Source organism: Rhineura floridana, chromosome 7, assembly GCF_030035675.1.
Source record: "Rhineura floridana isolate rRhiFlo1 chromosome 7, rRhiFlo1.hap2, whole genome shotgun sequence".
Lineage (NCBI taxonomy): Eukaryota > Metazoa > Chordata > Lepidosauria > Squamata > Rhineuridae > Rhineura > Rhineura floridana.
In genome coordinates this window covers 108,914,306-108,932,505 of record NC_084486.1, presented here as the reverse complement: position 1 = coordinate 108,932,505, position 18,200 = coordinate 108,914,306, and the positions used below count along the sequence as shown (strand labels likewise).

At 43.5% G+C, this 18,200-nt stretch overlaps 1 protein-coding gene across 3 annotated transcripts in view; it reads left to right on the top strand.

Moving 5' to 3' along the window:
• Positions 1-18,200, top strand: part of DOCK10 (dedicator of cytokinesis 10) — a 280,049-nt gene that overhangs the window by 28,273 nt on the left and 233,576 nt on the right. The window contains exon 1 of one of the 3 annotated variants that reach the window (XM_061636815.1): positions 2,943-3,020. The exons of the other annotated variants lie outside the window; for them this stretch is intronic. Coding sequence (XP_061492799.1) covers positions 2,967-3,020 — 54 coding nt within the window. The 5' untranslated portion in view covers positions 2,943-2,966. Of the gene's footprint in view, positions 1-2,942; positions 3,021-18,200 lie in introns of those variants that run through there. 3 annotated transcript variants of the gene reach the window in all.

Genomic DNA, 18,200 nt, shown 5'->3' with positions numbered 1-18,200 from the left:
CAAGGACATAATTTAGATAAAAGATTCTCCAAAGTGAATTACACCTCACATAAGAACATAGGAAGAGCCTGCTGGATCAGGCCAATGATTCATCTAGTCTAGTATCCTGTTCTCGCAGTGGCCATCCAGATGCATATGGAAAGCCCACAAGCTGGACCTGAGCACAAGACCTCCTGCGTTTTCCAGCAACTGTTATTCAGAAGCATACTGCTTGTGACCATGAAGGCTAGTAGCCATTGACAGCCTTATCCTCCATTAATTTGTTTAATCATCTTTTAAAACCATCCATATTAGTCAGGCACTGGCCAAGAGCCCCTATAGCTCAGAAGGGCCCCTGAGGATGGGAGGGTGGAGCTCTTGCTCTGCTATCTGTGCCAGCATTAGGTCACAGGGCCCAGTGACCTGACAGTGCCACGGAGTGGGGATCCACCCTCCTAGCGAACACCCACCCAGGCAGGTGGTGTGGGCTTAAATAGGCCCGCCCCACCTCCCTCCCTTATTGTTGTGTCAGTGTGCTGCATGCGCATGGCTGCCATCCCCCAAGATGGTGGTGGGGGCATCCCTAAGGGGTTGATGCCCCCGCCACCATCTTGGGGGATGGCAGGACAGCACACAGCATGCTACTGTGCTGACATGGCAGGTAGGTGGAATGGGCGGGCCTAGTTAAGCCCACACTGTCTGATCAGGGGGGTGTTGGGGAGCATGACAACATTAAAACAAAACAGCATTAAAAACATTTAAAAAAAACAACTTTAAAAAAGGGTTAAACATTATTAAAGAAAACATACTAAAAGCAATTCCAACGCAGATGCAGACTGGGATAGGTCTCAACCTAAAAGGCTTGTTGAAAGAGGAAAGTCTTCAAAAAGCACCAAAAAGATAGCAGAGATGGCGCCTGCCTAATATGCAAAGGGAGGGAATTCCACAGGGTAGGTGCTGCCACACTAAAGGTTCGTTTCCTATATTGTGCAGAACGAACCTCCTGATAAGATGGTATCTGCAGGAAGCCGTCACCTGCAGAGTGCAGTGATCGACTGGGTATATAAGGGGTAAGACGGTCTTTCAGGTATCCTGATCCCAATCTGTATAGGGCTTTGTACACCAAAACTAGAACCTTGAACTTGGCCCGGTAGCAAATGGGCAGCCAGTGCAATTCTTTCAGCAGTGGGGTGACATGCCCCAGTGAGCAGTCTCGCTGCCACATTTTGCACCAGCTGCAGCTTCTGGACCAACCTCAAGGGCAGCCCCACATAGAGCGCATTACAGTAATCCAGCCCTTCCTCTGAGCAGGAGCCCAGGGCGGCAAACAAAAGCACTAAAAACACTTTAAAAAATAATAAAAACAGACATTAAAATACATTAAAACGAAACAACTTTAAAAACATTTTTTTAAAAGCTTTGAAGACTTTTTTAAAAAAAGGTTAAAAAACATTGGGGGGGGTAAAAAAAGGTTTAAAAGCATATTAAAAAGCAATTCCAACATAGAAGTAGACTGGGATAGGTCTCAACTTAAAAGGCTTGTTGAAAGAGGAAGGTCTTCAATAGGCACCAAAAAGTTAACAGAGATGATGCCTGTCTAATGTTTAAGGGGAGGGAGTTCCACAGGGTAGGTGCCGCCACACTAAAGGTCCGTTTCCTATTTATCTTTAACAGAATCAGATCAGCAAGGCAAATGAGGTGAGACTTCAAAAGCTGGTGAAAGTCTTGTGCTGACAACTTCTGCAGAAGAATTATGTTGATTAGATGGCTAGATTAAATTTTATTGAATGTTACTAAACAACAACAAAAGCTAACACAAGCTAATCAAACACGAGTGAACTCATGATCAAATACGGAGTAAAACTGAAGCTATGAAAAGGATGCCTTATAAATTCCTCTCTCTCAGCATATGCTCTTATTGTTACTCTGTGTTCTGGCACCTACTTATAGGGTCTGGATGGATTTCTGTTACCACCCACTGTTGTTCTGGTGGATTCAGTTTCATAAAGACAGCATGCTTCCTTGTCTCTGTCTGTCAACTGTGAAATTCAGTGGCATTTACTTGTATGGTTGCCAATCACTATGCCCAGCATAAGACATCTTTTCTAATTGCCAAACTCTTGGTGTCCTCTGCTGTCGATGAGGACTTTTTAGGCTAGACTAGAGTGTCTGGAGTGTGCTTAGTTTACTAAGGGAAAATTCCTATCCTGGCCTCATCCAGATTGAGTTGATTAGTGTGTTTGTTGAAACGTAGCTGCTTGCCACAACATACCTTATATGTTGCCTAGTCAAGCAAGGACTCACTGCAAGGTAACATAACCTGTAAAGAATAGTGCATTTGACCTTGCACCCTCCTGTTTCATACTACCATTCATATGCCGTCGCGATAATTAATCTTGCAAAGTATTTCAAGTGAATTTGCATAGCAGAAACTGAAAGTATATGCACAGATGGAAAACTAATTTATCTGTTCTAATCAAATGGTGGTTTGTGGTTTGGCAGCAGCTTTTGGAACCACTCAGTGCACATTTAAACCAGGAAGAGTGATGCATATTTCTTTAAAACTCTTTTTCTCACAACCTGCATCAAGAAAAATACAATAAAGAGTCGATTCATTCTGAAAAGTTGAACTCAGACCATAGAATCATGGTCATAGAATCATACTTGTGTTATTATTGCTATTATTATTTGTTACCCACATTTCACCACAAAATCCAGGTGTGTTTTCGTAACAGGACGCCTCGGGATGCAGTCCTGTTACTTTTTTTGCAGGCGGCCCTCTCCCAGGCCCCTTCTAGAGTCCTTCTGTCTCTACAGTCAATCAAGTTGTGCAATTCCTAAGTGCCAGGTGCATTTCCTGGTTGCCTTGCAAGAGATGGGCTTTGAATCCAGTGAGGTGAGCAGTCCCTACAGCCAAGCAGTCAGCATGGATCCCCCTTGCACCCTGATTGGCTGCTATGGATTGTTGTTGTGGGAAAGAGAGAACCATGAGGACCTGGGAGATAGAAGTTTACACAGAGAGGGTGGACAGCCAAGCCCAGGTACTTATTTTCTTATTATCGCTGCAAGCTCAGGCTGCCAGTCAGCAGCAAGCATTGGGGGAGTGATTGGGGCTTGCTTTTTAAAAAAGTTGTGAAGGGAAGTATGGAGCAGTGGATGGGTCCCTGCATTCTGAAGATGTTATTGTCTTCCAGCAAGTGCTTCATTTCCTTTATGCCAGGCAGGAGTTTTCTGAAGGGTGTGTGTGTTCAGGTTGTGTGTGTATGTGTGTGGGAGCTTTTGTTCCATGGGGACTTACGCCCAAGTAAATGTGTCTTGGAGGGCAGCCTTACAACCCAGTCCTGTGCATACTTACTCAGATGTAAGTCCCACTGCATTCAGTAGGGCTTACTACCAGGTGAGTGTGTAACTCAGTAACAACTGTAGGAAGATCATCAGAAAACTCTGACAATGCAAATGTAATACCATGTGACTGGAAAAAAAAATTTTTTTGAGAGGGAAGCTCTCCTCTAAAGTAGTAATTAGAAACATTCTTGGATTGGTACCTTACTCTCTTGGAGCAGAGAGAGGAAAAGTGTATTGCTTTTAAAGCCAAGAGAGGGGAATTTGTGGTTTTGTTCCAGGCCAAAGCTAGGACTTAGGGAGGGAAAGAGAGAAAAATAAGTTGGGGGAGGGGGAAGTATGTGTATGTGCAGATTCATATAGCTGAGTATAAGTCTGGGTTTTTCTCTTGGGGAGGTGGAGTTATGTTACTTGCTGATCTTAGGCTGGTAATGCTACATTCAGTGCACAATCGGGCACTGTATTTCAAATGGAGGAAGCTGAAAGTGATTTAAGATTTATAGCAATTCTGTTTCGATGCTCGTACTGGGACAAATTCAAGATTTAAATTGTTAAAAATCAAGCACTTTCATTTGTTGTGATTACTTCATAATAACTACAGCATTTTTTTCTTTTTCATTTTTGAGTAAAAATCCATGAAATTCATTTGGTGTCCTTGGGACAAACCTACCTTATAGGCTTGTTGTGAAGATATATAAGGAGGTGTACAATGGCTGCAAAGAGGGACTTAGTGCTTGTATCATAGGCATCAAACTTTGCTTCCTTTAACCAAAAAGATGCATCTTTATAAAGGAAGAGAGCTTTTTTCCTCTACCCCCACCTTCCCTTAGTACACCTCCATGCTTCAACCAATCTGGCATGATTATTGCGTATGTAGATGTATACACAATTGTATTCAAGCATGCTTACTCCCAGGGTAGTATATACAGGGGGCCCTTTCACCATGGACCCTCCTCTGCCCTTCCTCATAAGAAATCCTAGTCTCTCTTACCTGGTAGCAAGTCCCATTAATCACAAAGAGAATTGCTTCTGTGCGTAGATATGTATACCATGGGATTTTTAAACATCCACCCACACTTACTGTGTGGTAGAATCTGCAGAAAATAACTTATAAGGTGTACCTGATTTCAAATGGAGATTACAAGGAGACAGAAGCCACTGGCTAAGGACAGGGGAAACCACAGCTGTTTGTGGACCACGGGGAATCCTGGTGTGTCCAAACAATTCACTTATCAGTCACAGAGATTGAAAGCTTATTTTTATGGAATAAAATACAATGGTATTGTATTGCCATCCTGGCCTTCTTTGTGAGGAAGGGCAGGATATAAATTCAGAATATAAATTTATAAATAAAATAATCTTAGAAGGTTGCATAAACTTAGAAGGGGACATGCCTGTGAGGGGTTTGATGGGGTGTGGTGTGACTATTATGAAGAGACCCTGCACTTCTAAATTTGCCCCTACACTACTGACTAGTCCCAGGGTGGGTTACACCAATATAAAAATACAAGGTTAAAACCAGTAAAAAAAAAATGCAATCAGAAGAATACGGTTGGTCCTAAAATATTTATATATCTCATGTGTCAGTGGCCTCGGTAAAGAAGTGTGTTTTCAGTATATGACAGAAGTTATACCATGAAGAAGTCAGATGAACTTCTGTGGGAAGGGAATTCTACAGTGTAGAGACTGCCACAGAGATTTCCCTCTTCTGGGCAGCCACTCTCTGAATTTCCAAGGGCAGTGGAACTACCAAGAGAGTCCCCTCTACCAGTCTTAACACATGAGAGGTTTGTAGGGGTCTCCCACATTATTCTTTGATATGGTCAGTTCTGCTTCTCTCTGTTCATTAACATAATGGAACTATAAATATTTCCTCCATCTATTTTTCATGAAATGGTCACCATTTGGCTAGCTACTGACGCCATCACATCATGCAGAGTGGGCAGAAATGCACCTTGGAATGGATGGCATGTATAACATGGAACTTTTATACTGTCTGCCACATATGTAAGATGCTGGTATAGCACAGTGGGGAGGAGAGCCTGGCTGGGAGTCCAGAGTCTGTGAGTTCAAATCCCCGCTCGTGCCTCCTGGGTGTCAAGGGCCAGCTAAAGATCACGCCCACAGTGAGTGGCTCAGGGGTTACATGCCCTGTAACCTGTGCAGGCGTGGGCAAGCTACATAGTCCCAAGGAGCCCAGTTGCCCCCCAACTTGCAGTTGCGTACAAGGAAGGGGATGCCTTGTGCAGCTGTGGTAAGCTGAGCAGACCCTAGCCAGCTGGGGAGGACTAGCCTCAGAGGGAGGCAATGGTAAACCCCCTCTGAATCCCGCTTACCATGAAAACCCTATTCATAGGGTCACCATAAGTCGGGATCGACTTGAAGGCAGTCCATTTCCATTTTCCATTTCATGCCACATATGTACAATGTGCTATTACACATGCTAGGGTCTCCTCATGATACAACCCCAAGCAACTAACCCATCCTAGGTATAGCTCTGAAAACTGGTACAGCAAAGTTATCAGAAGTGCAGAGAATTCTGCAACCAAGCCTGTGGAGTGGAAGCTGCAAACAAAGTACCCTAATAGTTAAGAGTTTGGCCATCATTCCACTAAATATGCAATAGAACATATTTTTATTCCATCCACTTAAGATTTTTTTAAAAAAATAATTATACAAGCATACACAAAGTAGACAAAGCATACATAAATATGTCTGTTTGTACTGTATGTATATATATGTGCATATTGTATTTTATGTATTTTAATAATTGTTTTATGTATTTTAATTTACTGCTTTGTCTTGTGTTTTTATTTTGTGCAATTTTATTATGTATGTGTGCAATTTTATTGTAAGCCTCTTTGAGTGCCCTACTGTGGGGTAGAAGGGTGGGATAGAAATATTTTAAATAAATAAATTTAAATAAATATGCCCCCAAACAATGCCAGTATACTGGGGTGCAAACCAATGGAAAAGAAAAATTTCTGGGTATTAGAAAATTAGAAAAATCACAGGGGATAGGAAGCCCAGCCCGGCATAAGGGATGCCTGTGGAAGCTGGAGGAAAGCCTGAAAAAGGGGTGTTCTGGGGGTGCGTTGCAGGAGGGGCTCCTTAGGGACTTACATGGGCTTGTTTACATGGGACCCAAGATCCCCATTATAAATGCTGCTCTTTCCATCGTGATTGATTTTGACAGTTCACATACTTCCGCCCTCACTACGAATAAATTGGTTGTTTTTCTTTGCAGCATTCACATACTTGTGCATTTATTGCTATCAGCGTTTCCTTGTTGCCACGTCCACACATTAGCATGTTAACTGTGGAGGCGGGAAAGGGGCGGTGTTTCCCTGAACGAAAGAATAGGCGCTTGAAAGAAAGGGAATCGCTCCCACCCGTGGCTGTTAGGTTGTCCCTGCGCGAGATTGGTGTGCCTTTGGCACCCCGGGACAAGCCTCAGCATGCATTCTGGGAAACATAAAAAAACCCAAAACAATTATCTTTAGAGAGACATTAAAAGCAGCTATTAAAGGAAGCATTGACCATTTAATATTCGCTCTCTGTGAGTGGAGGAGATGCTGGGATGAGATGCCAAGGCAGCTCCCCTTTCCCCTGCACTTTTGGGCGCTTATAAATTACCCCAGCGGCGCCTTCACCAGCCTCCTCTCGCCGTGGCTGCGAAAAGGGCGCATGCATCAGCCCGAGGGGGAGAGAGATCCAGCTTTGGGGGGAGCGGAGGGATGCTACGAGGCAGAAGAGGTCCTCCACACACACACTTTTTCACACACACTCTCTCGCACACACACACGCTAGACGTAAACAACAGCGCCAAAACCACAGCTCTGAGGAAGGAATTTTACGCGCTCCAGCCCAGCTACCCTGGAGGAGTTGTTGGTGTTGCTGCAGAAGAGAGAGAATGAAGGGGTGGGGAATGTGATTTTGTTTAAAGGAGCGGGGGAGGAAATGTATTGGGGGGGAAGTGGGAGAAAGTGGGAGAAAGGAAGGCGAGAGCAACCAGAAGTTGCTTCGTCAAGGGCAGGAAACAAAATGATGCCCAGAGACAGTTAAAGGGGCAGAGAAAAGGGAGGATCTAATGGTGAAGAAACTGAGCAGCCAAAAAGCGCTTAAAAGGTAATACACGGTAGAAGCAGGTGTGGATTTTAAAAGCAATTTCGGGTTTTTGTCAAATCCATTCAATCCAGAGTTAGAAGCAAAAGCAGTAGAATGCACGCGCGTTGGCTAAAACGTCAAGTAAACGGTCCATATTAAAGGGATCTGCAAAAAGCACCAGATGCAGTATTTTTTGGGCATGTAAACAGGCCCCACGATATCCCTCCCAAGGCCTTCCATCACTGCAGCCGGTTCCCCAGGAAAAGACGTGGCGGATGGAAACATGTATTTTCTTCCCTTCCACTGTGCCCTGCTGGTGCAACCAGCATCCTCCCTCTCCCTGAGGCCTCCGAGCAGCAGCAGGATGTGGTGGCCCATTCTACCAGCTCAGCTTCTGTCGGCTTTGCTCCCGCCGGCTTCCAGCAAGTTGGATTGCTCTGTTAGAATGGGCCTTGGAAGTCGTCTAGTCCTTCTACTATTTCCCTGAGCATGTGAGACAAAAATGCATATTGTGCTTAAATCAGAATTGCTGGGAATCACAAGTGGGGAGAGCAGTGGCGTCACTAGAGGGGTGCGGGGGGTGCGGACCGCACCAGGTGACACCATCAGAGGGGAGTGACTCTCATCTTTAATTTAAAAAAAAAGTTTCTAGGTGGTCCGGTTCTCGAGATATACATAAAAACGTCAGCCGCCCCCCAGTGGCATCACTAGGGGGTTGCGTGGGGTGCGGACCACACCAGGTGACACCATCAGAGGGGGTGATTCTCAGCTTTAATTTTAAAAAAATTAAGTTTCTAGGTGGTCCGGTTCTCAAGATATACATAAAAATGCCAGCCCCCCGTTAAATCTTTTTTTAAACTACTGTATAGCACTTTGTAGCTTTAACCCCGCCCATTCAGGATTGCAGGCAATCAGTGAAGTGTTTGTTTGACCTGTGGCAGTGTCTAGTAAACCTCATTGCATTCAATAGGATTTACTTTTGAGTAGACATGGTTATGAATGTGCTGAAAATCAATGGGACTTTGGAGTGAATGTAAAAAAGAATTGTGTTTGTGTTCTCTTTCTGTCGTCCCCCCCCCAGTCCTATTTTAAAGCAAGTAGGCAGGCCTTACTTAGGTATTACAATTTTTATTCTGTAGGAAACGAATACTGATTTTTTTTAAAACTAATACTGATTTTTCTGCAATGACCAACTGGTTTGACAATAAACTATTATATGGGCTGTATGTATTTATACATCTGCAGTGTGTGTGTGTAGTCTTTCCAACGACCCTGTGAGGTAGGGTTGGAAACCAAGCCAGCTCGCAACAAGAAATAAAGCCATTTAAAATCCAATAACCATAAAGCAAGAATAAACAGTTGGAAAACAGCCTAAAGAGGCATGATTCTGAATTTTGGGTTGGGTGAATGAAGTTTATTTATTATTTGATTTATATCCCGCCCTTCCTCTCAGTAGGAGCCCAGGGCGGCAAACAAAAGCACTAAAAGCACTTTAAAACATCATAAAAACAGACTTTAAAATATATTAAAACAGCTTTGAAAATATTTTTTAAAAGCTTTAAAAAACATTTTTTAAAAAAAAGAAAAGAAAAGGCTTAAAAACATATTAAAAAGCAATTCCAACACAGACTCAGACTGGGATAAGGTCTCAACTTAAAAGAACAAGTTGAAAGAACTAGTTCCTTATCACTTGAGGCTGTAGTTCTCTGCACACTTCCCAGTTTGAGTAAGCCCCATTGAATACATTGGGACTTGCTTCTGAGTAAACAAACATCTGATTGCACTATAAATATATTTACAGATTGTGTAATTCATAAACATATTTGAGAGTCATGTTTATATAAATATTTCTTCATACTGTGCAGTGGCGTCACTAGGGTTGGTGTCACCTGGTGCGGTAACTCATGGTGTCACCCCCATGGACCTCCTCCCGTATCAGACCATACAGAATCCTTAGTAATGTTTTTTGTACTAATGTTACTCATAAATCATAATTCCCATATATCACTGAATGTAATGGCAATAGTAGTGACATAAACAACTAGCAAAATTAAAATTACACCTTTAAATTACAATATCATACGCACAGCTCAAATTCTTGCTCTTATTACTAATGGGAGTTAATTATCTTGCATATGCCCATAGGAATTTTTCAGATACTTTCAGACCCTCAGCAATTTTCAAGTGGTCTATGTAGAAGAAAGGTTTGGGAACCCCTGGAATAAGACACCTGCTTATGTCCCTATGCTGCTCTCTCCCCTCATTTAGGTGCCTGGGATGCATGCGTGTGGACACATCTCCTTACAATTATGGAAAGTGATTCTTAATAATAAGTCTCCAGACACAAAGTTACATAGGTATTTATCAGTTGTTTAGTAGAAAATTCAGAGCTGCAGGGTCCCTTCATGATAGTTACAGCCACGTACAGCCTGTTTTGCTCCTGGATTAAGAATGAGATCTTTGTTAATGCATTCTCTCACAACAACAAACATCTCTAGGAGCCAATCAGCATGAAAGTGGAGAGCGTTAGCAACTGAGAAGAGTCTTCTCAGTGGCTGACACCTCCTTTCACTCTGATAGGCTCCAATCGGCAGAAAAGGCAAGGAAGCCTATTAGAAGACTCTTCTCAGTGACTAACACACTCCCTTTTCATGCTGACTGTAGGATGCTTGGAGACATAGCGACCCTGCTCCCAAAAATGCAGAGGGACTAAGATCCCCTGGGCAACTACCCTCCTGGTGCTTATGGACATGACCATAATATATTTTGTGACGTGCAAGTTTGATATTTATGAAGTGTGTTTAGGATTACACTGATGGCATTCCCAAATATGTACTTTCCAGAACTTGGAAAAGTTACTTTTTTTGAACTACAACTCCCATCAGCCGCAGCCAGCATGGCCACTGGATTGGGCTGATGGGAGTTGTAGTTCAAAAAAGTAACTTTTCCAAGCTCTGGTACTTTCACACAGACTTTGGTTTTCCATAACACAATGTTTGTCCAAGCCTCCACACTTGGGGGGGCACTACTTGCACACCCCTTCCATAAGCACATCAAAGTTGGATACACACCTGAACCAAGACCCAGACAAAAGGGCACTCAAAACAAAAAGGTAATTACAGTGGCTGAGTAGATCTTGTACAGTGGTTATATTGACTGGGCAGCCACTGGTCCTTCATACTTTACAAAATACTTTTTCCTATACAAAGATTAAATTTCTGTGTATGAAAAAGTAATATACTAAGTGGTCTCAATAGTGAGAACAGTAAACAAGTGAATGGTGATCCAAATGTTTTTCATTCTCACGTTATGAAGCTAGCTGCCAGATGATGTATCACCTTCCCTACGCATGCAGCGTAGACTGAAAAAACAGCACCCAAGCCACCATTCAATACGTGCACGAGTTCTTTCCAACATGAATCTACAGGTCTCAAAAAGTAATGTGACAAAGTCCTCAAACACCTTATAACATGCCTCAAACATGGTCTCTTGTTCTACCAGCATGCCTTCACACCATCACTTTGCCAAAACATAAGGATAGGTAAATTGCTTTTAGGGAGGTTCACAATTATGATTTCCTATTTATTTAATCTAAAAATATTTAAAATACATAAAAACAGCCAGGGGAAGATATTGGAGAAATATAAAATAAATACAAATAAAAAAGGGGGGCAGGTGAAGAGACCTTAAATGTGCTACTCACCATCTCTCAGCCTATCCTCCCCTCAGGATGAAAACAATGGAGAACCATGACCACCCCCAGGAAGAAGGGCACACTTAAAATGTAGAGGAAAAAATCATCTACAACCATAGTGTGAAATCAAATACTTATTGGGACACAGTATGAAGAAATATATATATAAACATGACTCTCAAATATGTTTATGAATTACACAATCTGTAAATATATTTATAGTGCAATCCGATGTTTGTTTACTCAGAAGCAAGTCCCAATGTATTCAATGGGGCTTACTCAAACTGGGAAGTGTGCAGAGAACTACAACCTCAAGTGATAAGGAACTTGTTCTTTCAACTTGTTCTTTTAAGTTGAGACCTTATCCCAGTCTGAGTCTGTGTTGGAATTGCTTTTTAATATGTTTTTAAGCCTTTTCTTTTTTTTAAAAAAATGTTTTTTTAAAGCTTTTAAAAATATTTTCAAAGATGTTTTAATATATTTTAAAGTCTGTTTTTATGATGTTTTAAAGTGCTTTTAGTGCTTTTGTTTGCCGCCCTGGGCTCCTACTGAGAGGAAGGGCGGGATATAAATCAAATAATAAATAAATAAACTTCATTCACCCAACCCAAAATTCAGAATCATGCCTCTTTAGGCTGTTTTCCAACTGTTTATTCTTGCTTTATGGTTATTGGATTTTAAATGGCTTTATTTCTTGTTGTGAGCTGGCTTGGTTTCCAACCCTACCTCACAGGGTCGTTGGAAAGACTACACACACACACACTGCAGATGTATAAATACATACAGCCCATATAATAGTTTATTGTCAAACCAGTTGGTCATTGCAGAAAAATCAGTATTAGTTTTAAAAAAATCAGTATTCGTTTCCTACAGAATAAAAATTGTAATACCTAAGTAAGGCCTGCCTACTTGCTTTAAAATAGGATGGGGGGGGACGGAAAGAGAACACAAACACAATTCTTTTTTACATTCACTCCAAAGTCCCATTGATTTTCAGCACATTCATAACCATGTCTACTCAAAAGTAAATCCTATTGAATTCAATGGGATTTACTCTGGAGATATAGGATTAGCAATGCTTTTATCCCCACAAAAACAAGTATTGGGAAGGGTTTGAAAACACTGTCCAGGATATGACTGCTGCACACAAGAGGGGAAAAAACTGAAATGTATATACTTACCCAATTTATGAGATTTTCAGATAAACGGGGGGGAACCACCATTTTCTGGCCTTGCAATGAGGTTTGCTAGACACTGCCACAGGTCAAACAAACACTTCACTGATTGCCTGCAATCCTGAACGGGCGGGGTTAAAGCTACAAAGTGCTATACAGTAGTTTAAAAAAAGATTTAACGGGGGGGCTGACGTTTTTATGTATATCTCGAGAACCGGACCACCTAGAAACTTAATTTTTTTTAAATTAAAGCTGAGAGTCACCCCCCTCTGATGGTGTCACCTGGTGCGGTCCGCACCCCCAGCACCCCCCTAGTGACGCCACTGATACTGTTTCCCAATAAGTATTTGATTTCACACTGTGGTTGTAGATGATTTTTTCCTCTACATTTTAAGTGTGCCCTTCTTCCTGGGGGTGGTCATGGTTCTCCATTGTTTTCATCCTGAGGGGAGGATAGGCTGAGAGATGGTGAGTAGCACATTTAAGGTCTCTTCACCTGCCCCCCTTTTTTATTTGTATTTATTTTATATTTCTCCAATATCTTCCCCTGGCTGTTTTTATGTATTTTAAATATTTTTAGATTAAATAAATAGGAAATCATAATTGTGAACCTCTCTAAAAGCAATTTACCTATCCTTATGTTTTGGCAAAGTGATGGTGTGAAGGCATGCTGGTAGAACAAGAGACCATGTTTGAGGCATGTTATAAGGTGTTTGAGGACTTTGTCACATTACTTTTTGAGACCTGTAGATTCATGTTGGAAAGAACTCGTGCACGTATTGAATGGTGGCTTGGGTGCTGTTTTTTCAGTCTACGCTGCATGCGTAGGGAAGGTGATACATCATCTGGCAGCTAGCTTCATAACGTGAGAATGAAAAACATTTGGATCACCATTCACTTGTTTACTGTTCTCACTATTGAGACCACTTAGTATATTACTTTTTCATACACAGAAATTTAATCTTTGTATAGGAAAAAGTATTTTGTAAAGTATAAAGGACAGTGGCTGCCCAGTCAATATAACCACTGTACAAGATCTACTCAGCCACTGTAATTACCTTTTTGTTTTGAGTGCCCTTTTGTCTGGGTCTTGGTTCAGGTGTGTATCCAACTTTGATGTGCTTATGGAAGGGGTGTGCAAGTAGTGCCCCCCCAAGTGTGGAGGCTTGGACAAACATTGTGTTATGGAAAACCAAAGTCTAAAGTACATATTTGGGAATGCCATCAGTGTAATCCTAAACACACTTAATAAATAATATCGAACTTGCACGTCACAAAATATATTACGGTCATGTCCATAAGCACCAGGAAGGTAGTCGCCCAGGGGATCTTAGTCCCTCTGCGTTTTTGGGAGCAGGGTCACTATGTCTCCAAGCATCCTACAGTCAGCATGAAAAGGGAGTGTGTTAGTCACTGAGAAGAGTCTTCTAATATGCTTCCTTGCCTTTTCTGCTGATTGGAGCCAATCAGAGTGAAAGGAGGCTAGTCAGCCACTGAGAAGACTCTTCTCAGTTGCTAACGCTCTCCACTTTCATGCTGATTGGCTCCTAGAGATGTTTGTTGTTGTGAGAGAATGCATTAACAAAGATCTCATTCTTAATCCAGGAGCAAAACAGGCTGTACGTGGCTGTAACTATCATGAAGGGACCCTGCAGCTCTGAATTTTCTACTAAACAACTGATAAATACCTATGTAACTTTGTGTCTGGAGACTTATTATTAAGAATCACTTTCCATAATTGTAAGGAGGTGTGTCCACACGCATGCATCCCAGGCACCTAAATGAGGGGGGAGAGCAGCATAGGGACATAAGCAGGTGTCTTATTCCAGGGGTTCCCAAACCTTTCTTCTACATAGACCACTTGAAAATTGCTGAGGGTCTGAAAGTATCTGAAAAATTCCTATGGGCATATGCAAGATAATTAACTCCCATTAGTAATAAGAGCAAGAATTTGAGCTGTGCGTATGATATTGTAATTTAAAGGTGTAATTTTAATTTTGCTAGTTGTTTATGTCACTACTATTGCCATTACATTCAGTGATATATGGGAATTACGATTTACGAGTAACATTAGTACAAAAAACATTACTAAGGATTCTGTATGGTCTGATACGGGAGGAGGTCCATGGGGGTGACACCATGAGTTACCGCACCAGGTGACACCAACCCTAGTGACGCCAGGATAGCCAATGACTGTGGGTGGTATTCAACTAAATAATGGTGCTAGCGTAAGGATCAGTGCTGGTGCAATTGTACGTCCCCTCCCTCTCCTCCACCATGTGCCCCTTAAATGTTTTCTGGGGTTTCTCCACCCTCTGGAGCAGATTTGGGGAAGGTGCAGGGTGCACGGGGGGGGGGAGGAGAAACTCCCACTGCACTAGCACTAATCCTTGTGCTAGTGCTATTATGTAGTTGAATACTACCCATTATTATGAAAATAAGTAGAGGCTCAGTTCTAGATCCTGCAGACAGCCTAACTACCATCTGAAACCTATCCTAAGCCTTGGCAAGGACAAGGGAAACTTTATAATGATGTATATTAAAGTAAAATACAAAAATAACATTAGCCCAAGACAAAACATGACAATGATGCTGGAGAACAGTAGAGTTTGCGTTTAAGTGCTCTGTGGCTGACTGACTTTAGATAGTTTGGCAGGAAGTAGGTTTGCTGCTACCACTAGCATGTTAACGTCCTCAGAAATGTCTGTGATTTTTCAACATTTGCAAATGCTATAACTCAGCTACTCTTATGAGGAACAGCCATTGGTTTGTGAAGGTGAAAACATACTATTTAAATAAATATGTTTGTACCTGATATTTAATGAGATCCTCCTTACCGCTTAGCCTGGCTATATGCAGTTGACCAAGCTATCCTGAGGTGAGAGAGCTCACCCTGGACTAGAAAGGTTGTCTCTGTGGCTCATATCATTTGGGCATGGGAGAAAAATGGTATGAACGTACTAGCAGCTGGTAGATAGCTGGGTGAACTCTGGGGAGAAGTGACAGCTTGTCCAACAGAGGACGGGACTTGTGCAAGCCTTGCCCACGTGGACTTGAGTGTTGCAGAGGCAGAAGGATAAGAAGGGCTATGATAATTGTAGTGGCTCCTGCTCTGTGCAGGGGTCGGGGTGTGTGTGGGGTGTGGGGTGTGGGGTGTAAGTGTGTGTGTGCGTGGTGCGTGTAAGTGTAGGTTTGTGTCATGTGCCTGGGAGAGAGGATACAGAGCCAAGAGGGAAGATTCGAGGGGGCCCCAATTAGTATAGTGACGGGTAGAGGGAGATATGACGTTGTGCAGAGGACGTGCCAGGTGAGGGGAACTCGGCCCAGGCAGTTAACGACTGTACCTTGTTCCGGTCCTTCCCACATCCACAGGTTTGTTGGTTGCCCTATCAGCCAGCTCTCGGGTCTCCGGATGCTGCTCTTAAATGCCAGATCGGTATATAATAAGATCTCCCTCATCCATGATTTAATTCTGGAAGAGGCAGCCGATCTGGCATGTATAACTGAGACCTGGGTGGGTGAGCAGGGAGGAGTTAGTCTCTCCCAGCTGTGCCCACCGGGGTACTCAGTTCAGCATCAGGGTAGACCTGAGGGTCGGGGAGGGGGGGTTGCTGTAGTCTATAGGAGTTCCATCTCCCTCTCCAAGCACCCTGTCCATGTGACTACTGGTCTGGAGTGTTTACACCTTATGTTGGGTCAAGGGGACAGATTAGGGATTCTGTTGGTGTACCGTCCACCCCGCTGCCCAACAGACTCCCTAACTGAGCTGACGGAGGTGGTCTCGGATATATTGTTGAGATCCCCCAGACTGTTGGTACTGGGGGATGTCAACATCCATGCTGAGACCACTTGGCTGGGGCGGCTCAGGACTTCATGGCCTCCATGACAACCATGGGGCTGTCCCAATATATCATTGGCCCAACCCATGTAGCAGGGCATACTCTAGATTTGGTTTTCGCAACTGGACATGGAGATGGTGATCTAAATGTGGGGAGCCTTACATCAGTTCCTTTGTCATGGACAGATCACCGCTTGTTGAAGTTTAGACTTACAGCGGCTTTTCCCCTCTGCAAGGGTGGAGGACCTATTAAGATGGTCCGCCCCCAGAGACTAATGAATCCGGATGGTTTTCAAAGGGCTCTGGGGTGTTTTCCGGCTGATAAGGTTGGTGCTCCTGTCGAAACCCTGGTGGAACTGTGGAATACAGAAATGACCCGGGCAGTTGACATGATCGCTCCCATGCGCCCTCTGCTGTGTAGAGCTCATACAGCTCCATGGTATACTATGGAGTTGAGAGCAATGAAGCAACATAGGAGACGGCTTGAGTGCAGATGGAGGCGAACTCCTGATGGATGCAATTATGCACTGGTAAGTGCCTACACTAAGCTGTATTTAGGGGCAGTGAGAGCGGCAAAAAAGCAATACTTCGCTGCCACTATTAAATCATCTATCTGCTGTCCAGCGGAGCTTTTCAAAATTGTCCGTGGACTATTACATTCTGGCCCTAGGGACATGGTAGAACCATCGGAGGCCCGCTGTAATGCATTTGCTAGACACTTCCAAGATAAAATCTTTTGCATCCGCCGGGACTTAGAATCCAATGTTATAACATTTGAATCAAATGAGGTATCCGGAACACAGCCTTGTCCTGATTTATTGGATGAATTTCAGTTGGTACAGCTGGAGGACGTTGACAAGGTGCTTGGACAGGTGCGTGCAACCACTTCCGTATTGGATCCTTGCCCCTCTTGGCTAATAAAAGCTAGCAAGGATGGAGCGGCCGGCTGGGCCAGGGAAGTGATTAATGCCTCATTACGAGAGGGAGTGGTCCCTGACTGCCTAAAAGAGGCGGTAGTGAGACCGCTCCTGAAGAAATCTTCCCTGGACCCAGAAAACTTTAATAATTATAGGCCGGTAGCAAATGTCCCATTCTTGGGCAAGGTCCTGGAACGAGTGGTTGCGGGCCAGCTCCAGACACTCTTGGATGAGACCGATTATCTGGATCCATTTCAATCGGGTTTCAGGCCTGGTTTTGGCACAGAGACAGCCTTGGTCACCCTGTATGATGACCTTTGCCGGGAGAAAGACAGGGGGAGTGTAACTCTGTTGATTCTCCTTGATTTATCAGCGGCCTTTGATACCATTGACCATGGTATCCTTCTGGGGAGCCTCGCTGATTTGGGAGTTGGAGGTACTGTTTGGCAGTGGTTCCTCTCCTACTTGGCGGATCGGCTCCAGAAGGTAGTGCATGGGGGGTATTGCTCGACACCCTGGGCTCTCCAGTATGGAGTTCCGCAGGGGTCAGTTCTATCCCCATGCTTTTTAACATCTACATGAAGCCACTAGGTGCAGTCATCAGGAGCTTTGGAGTGCGCTGTCATCAGTATGCTGATGACACGCAGCTCTATTTCTCCTTTTCATCTCTCTCAGGTGAGGCTGTCAATGTGCTGAACCGGTGCCTGATCGCGACAATGGACTGGATGAGAGCTAATAAACTGAGGCTCAATCCAGACAAGACTGAAATGCTGTTAGTGGGTGGTTCTTCTGACCAGATGGTGGATGTTCAACCTGTCCTGGATGGGGTTGCACTCCCCCTGAAGGAGCAGGTTCGTAGCTTGGGCGTTCTTTTAGAACCATCCTTGTCACTTGAGGCTCAGGTAGCCTCGGTGGCACGGAACGCTTTCTACCAACTTCGGCTGGTAGCCCAGCTACGCCCCTATCTGGACAGAGACAATCTTGCTTCAGTTGTGCATACTCTGGTAACCTCTAAATTAGATTACTGTAATGTGCTCTATGTGGGGCTGCCTTTGAAGACGGTTCGGAAACTGCAGCTCGTGCAAAACGCAGCGGCCAGATTGTTAACAGGGACCAGGCGGTCCGAACATATAACACCAATTCTGGCC